General features: G+C 41.8%; 1 protein-coding gene across 1 annotated transcript; it reads left to right on the forward strand.

Annotated features, from left to right (window-relative positions):
- The first annotated feature begins 2,447 nt into the window (after window positions 1-2,447).
- LOC143035655 (uncharacterized) lies at window positions 2,448-3,266 on the forward strand. The gene is made up of 2 exons (XM_076202522.1): window positions 2,448-2,714; window positions 3,194-3,266. The coding sequence occupies exons 1-2, from the start codon at window positions 2,470-2,472 to the stop codon at window positions 3,264-3,266; spliced, it is 318 nt and encodes a 105-aa protein (XP_076058637.1). The 5' UTR covers window positions 2,448-2,469.
- The last annotated feature ends 1,216 nt before the right edge of the window (window positions 3,267-4,482 follow it).

Below are 4,482 nucleotides of genomic sequence, written 5' to 3' on the forward strand. Positions count from 1 at the left end.
GCCAACCGTCACGTCTGGTCTCCTTTCCTGGCGTGGATTCGATCCAGGTCCACCTGATTGGTCTTTCAATGGGTGTTGCTGTGCCTCTCACATTTTTTATTATTATTGTTATTATTATTATTATTAATTATTATTATTATTATTATTATTATTATTATTATTATTATTATTATTATTATTATTATTATTATTTATTATTATTGACGTCGAGTGGGGGACCAACCTGACACATTGCCACGTTCCTCTGTTTTGCCATATACATTGACCAACTTAACTTCAAACTCTGTTCCTCTGAAGAAGCCACTCAGGCGAAACTAGTCAGGAATAAAAGTATTTCCCTCAGCCCGTGTTCCCTTTACCTCCTATCCACATTCGTCACAATGTATACACAATTATTATTATTATCATAACTATTATTATTATTATTCATTATCATTATCATCATTATCATCATCATCATCATCCTGCAAGATCCGCAACATCTTACAAAAATTGAGAAACTTCGTTTAAGTGAAAATGGATCTACATATTGCATCTGGGAAAGTAGAAGACCTTACAGAACCCTTGCGTACGTTGGAAGGGACTGTCAAGGTTTGCTAAAGTGTGTACGAACTGTTGCGACGCAATTCTGAAACGGAAGAGAAAGACAACAACAACGCCTCGGACAGATTTGTCTTTTGGTCTCCATAAAAGTTCGCGACGCAAGTCAGCGCGATTTGGTCGCCACTGTAAGGACAACACACCGCCCCCGTCGCCACGCCTGACCGACCGATCCTTTGTTGACATTCAAGATGTCGTCATTCTTTGGACGCTATGTGAGCAAGTGACACTCATGGATATGAGGGAAAGAAGTACGACACCTTTAGGTTTCACGTTACATTCTTCTTCCGTACCTACACATGGATGTTGTATCCTGGCAGCCGCTGATAGACTATACCACTCACTCTGCAACACCTCTTTTATAACGATGAGGCAAAGTGCGCGCGTTTAAGACCATTTCCTCCCGTACAGGGCATCAGAAACCAAGACATCAAGAGTTTGTAGTCAGCGAGACTTCCCAGGAGTTTATTGCTTCAGGAGAACTTCGGCAACCCTAAGTTCGAGACGAAGAGCTCGTGACCGCAACGACCGCACCCTGCACTCTTAGATCATCGAGAACTCCTCATCGACACTTATCGCCTCAAATGCACCGTCCCCGTTTTACCGTTGCCCTCTTGCCATTGCGGTGCAACGGTGGAAGTGTTCTAAGGGTGTTCTAGCTCTCTCTCTCTCTTCTCTCCACCACAGGTGGTGAGCTCTTACCTGGCTGAAGACCCCGCGACGTCGGTGGTGTCACCGATCCGAGAGTCCGGATCGGATGTGATCTACGGTTCAGGCACCGCGGCCCAGCCAGAGAACCTGACAGCTGACGTCCGTCCTCTGGCTCCCACGCATGTCTCCAACGTGCAGGTACAGTAGTTCAGTCGGACAGAAGAATCTATACGACAACTGAACGCTCAGAGGTTCAGAGAGCAACAAAAACAGAGGGATTATTTCTGAGAGGAGATAGTGATACAAGTGAACAATGGAAGAGGCGAAGTCGTGACACGGAAAGAGATGAATCATTACCGTAAACAAACTCTCTTATTTGGTGACGACGGTGAGTGAAACTGCAAAGTCTCGCGGTGGAGTTAATGGAATTTTTGAAAGCTGTGAGATGAATGATAGACATCTGTTTACGGCGATCGTTCGAAACGGACGTGAGAGAGAGTCATCTCCGCACCATTTGTCTTTAAACCTCATCCGCATCCTCAACCAAATCGGAAGTGCAGCCCCGAGGGGCCGGTACTCAGTCTCCGGACTGAGCCCGAGATTGCTCATCATCAACTCTTAGATATCTTTCCTCAACTTTTTCACCTAAAGTGAGCTACCAATGGACGATTGCTCATCATACTACTCCTTATTCTATTATCAACCACTCACATAGAAGCAGACCCGTATTAATACAACACAGGGAACATCACAACGTTTTTTCGCAGAGAGATCAATGGCAGGGACCAGATACCATTGTTTTGTATAGCAGGGCTGAGGGTAACTCAGTTAACCTCAAGACAGCTATTATTAAGTGAAAATTGGTCATTTATCAAGTAATATATGTATTTTTGTAATGGTTTTTTCTTAACATCATGCATCTATGAAGCTTCTCTTAACCTTTAATTACTAAAAAGATAGTGGATACAGAATTATCTATGGTCTTCACTCAAACATGTTTACAAGAGAACTTACTGCCCATTTATGCCAATTCATATGCATATATATAATACATGTATATATATATGTGTGTGTGTGTGTGTGTATACATATATATATATATATATATACGTGTGTATGTGTGAGTGTGTGTGTGTGTAGTCTCAATTTCTCCAATTCCTTCGCCCAGTTTAACTTGTGGCCTTCTACAGGTAGCCCAGCCGCCGTTGACCGTTGGCAATGGTATACCGCCATCAACCCAGTCTGTGGAAACCCGAAGATCGGCCCAAGAATTTGGTACTCTACAATCTGTCTCAGCCTCTGCCAGTTCTCCGACTTCCTCCTTCGCTGTTCACCACGTGGGCAAAGAACAAGCAGCTGAACACAATCAGGCCTCGCAGCATTTCCTGCCCAACTCCCAACACCCCGTCAATTTCGCTCATGGACAGAACGGCGAATACGTCATCAGAGACGCCTCTTTCCAGGTGAGAACTGGAACGCATGGAATGGACTCAGTAACCAAGAAATGAGCGCCGAAACACTTGGTTGTTTTAAGAGAATATTACATAGGATTACTAAGGATTACAAAGGCGGAGCATGCCGACAGGAGACCTTTTGGTCCATATCTAGGTCGGATGCGAAAAAAGAAATCATAATAATGATAAATTAATAAATAAAAACTCTAATAACGTAAATAACAAATAAAATACATAAATAAATGCATAGGTATAGTTAAATAATAAACAAACAGGTAAATAGTAAATAATAATGAATTGACATATAACTAATAATAGATGAAAATCAAAACAGACAAATGATAACAAAACAAAAACAAATAATATGAAATAAATTTATGGAGAGGGATGGCAGGTAGTAAGGGGCATGGAACTACCTAGCATAGGCCCTATGGTCTCTTGCAGTCTCTTCCATTCTTATGTTCTTGTGTTCTGATGTCACCTTCCAGGCCCATCCGGGAGCCCCCACCTTTGACATCCCGATTCCAGTGCCTGTGGCCCAGCTCCATGGAAACCAGGTAATCATGATACTTGTGGAGTAAGAATTCAGCGTTTCTCAACAAGGGTTCCCCGGAACCCTAAGGTTCCGCAAAAGGTCCCTAAGGGTTCCGCGAGAACAAGTGAGATAAGCTAATGCACTTTTGATTTTTGATTTTAATTTCATATACGTAATATAATTAAACACGCATGACATGTTCTTGGTTATTGTAATAATGTAATATAGACATTATCCTATCTAACCCATTATTACGATGAAAATAAAATTATATATATATATATATATATATATATATACATATATATATATATATATATATATATATACATTTTAACAACCACAATGCACTTTAATTCTAAGCCATCAAAGGCCAGCATGCTGAAATTGAAATGTGGTACTGCCCAGGACTCGAACCCGGCATCCTCATGACAAGTGCGACAGTGACTTTCCAACTTGGCTATCGAGTCCTGGGCAGTACCACATTTCAATTTCAGCATGCTGGCCTTTGATGGCTTAGAATTAAAGTGCATTGTGGTTGTTAAAATGTATCTTCAATCACTGGGACCCATTCAGTCTTGTACACACACACACACACACACACACACACGACTCGGTTGCACAGTTGGTAGAGTGCTGGACTGGGAAGTACGATGGTGCTCGTAGTACCCAGTTCGAATCCTGCCCAGGGCCGAAATTATTTCGGTATCGCTGTGCTTCGGGTCGTTACTCTGACTCTCGTGGGCGGGGAGTTGTGTGTGTGTGTGTGTGTGTGTGTGTGTGTGTGTGTGTGTGTGTGAAAGGTCATAGCATTACCCATAGATCGGTCATACGAGCTCTGAGCTCTCTTCCGGGAGGGAAATAGCTGTCGATCACGAGTCCAACACGTGATCCAAAGACCAAGGTGAGTACACACACACACACACACACACACACACACACACACATATATATATATATATATATATATATATATATATATATATATATATATATATATATATATATATATATATATATTTCCACAGGGGTTCCTTGAGACATACAATTTATTTTAAAGGTTACGCAAGGGTAAAAAGGTTGAGAAACGCTGGCCTATTCCAGGGGAAGGGGTTAGTATAATGATATAAAAACTCTTCTCATAGTAGTTCTGCGAGATGGACGTCGAAGAGAATCATCTCCTTACCTCTCATTATTTTAAACGCTTCACCACCCTCATCTTCACCTTAAGATGCAACCCCG

Source organism: Oratosquilla oratoria, chromosome 19, assembly GCF_046742065.1.
Source record: "Oratosquilla oratoria isolate Oo_2021 chromosome 19, ASM4674206v1, whole genome shotgun sequence".
NCBI lineage: Eukaryota > Metazoa > Arthropoda > Malacostraca > Stomatopoda > Squillidae > Oratosquilla > Oratosquilla oratoria.

Excerpts from the sequence above, each read along its gene's own strand:
- LOC143035655 (XM_076202522.1), top strand. The coding sequence starts at position 2,470 with ATGGTATACCGCCATCAACCCAGTCTGTGGAAACCCGAAGATCGGCCC. Across the intron at positions 2,715-3,193 it reads TCAGAGACGCCTCTTTCCAG|GCCCATCCGGGAGCCCCCAC; the intron begins GTGAGAACTGGA and ends GTCACCTTCCAG.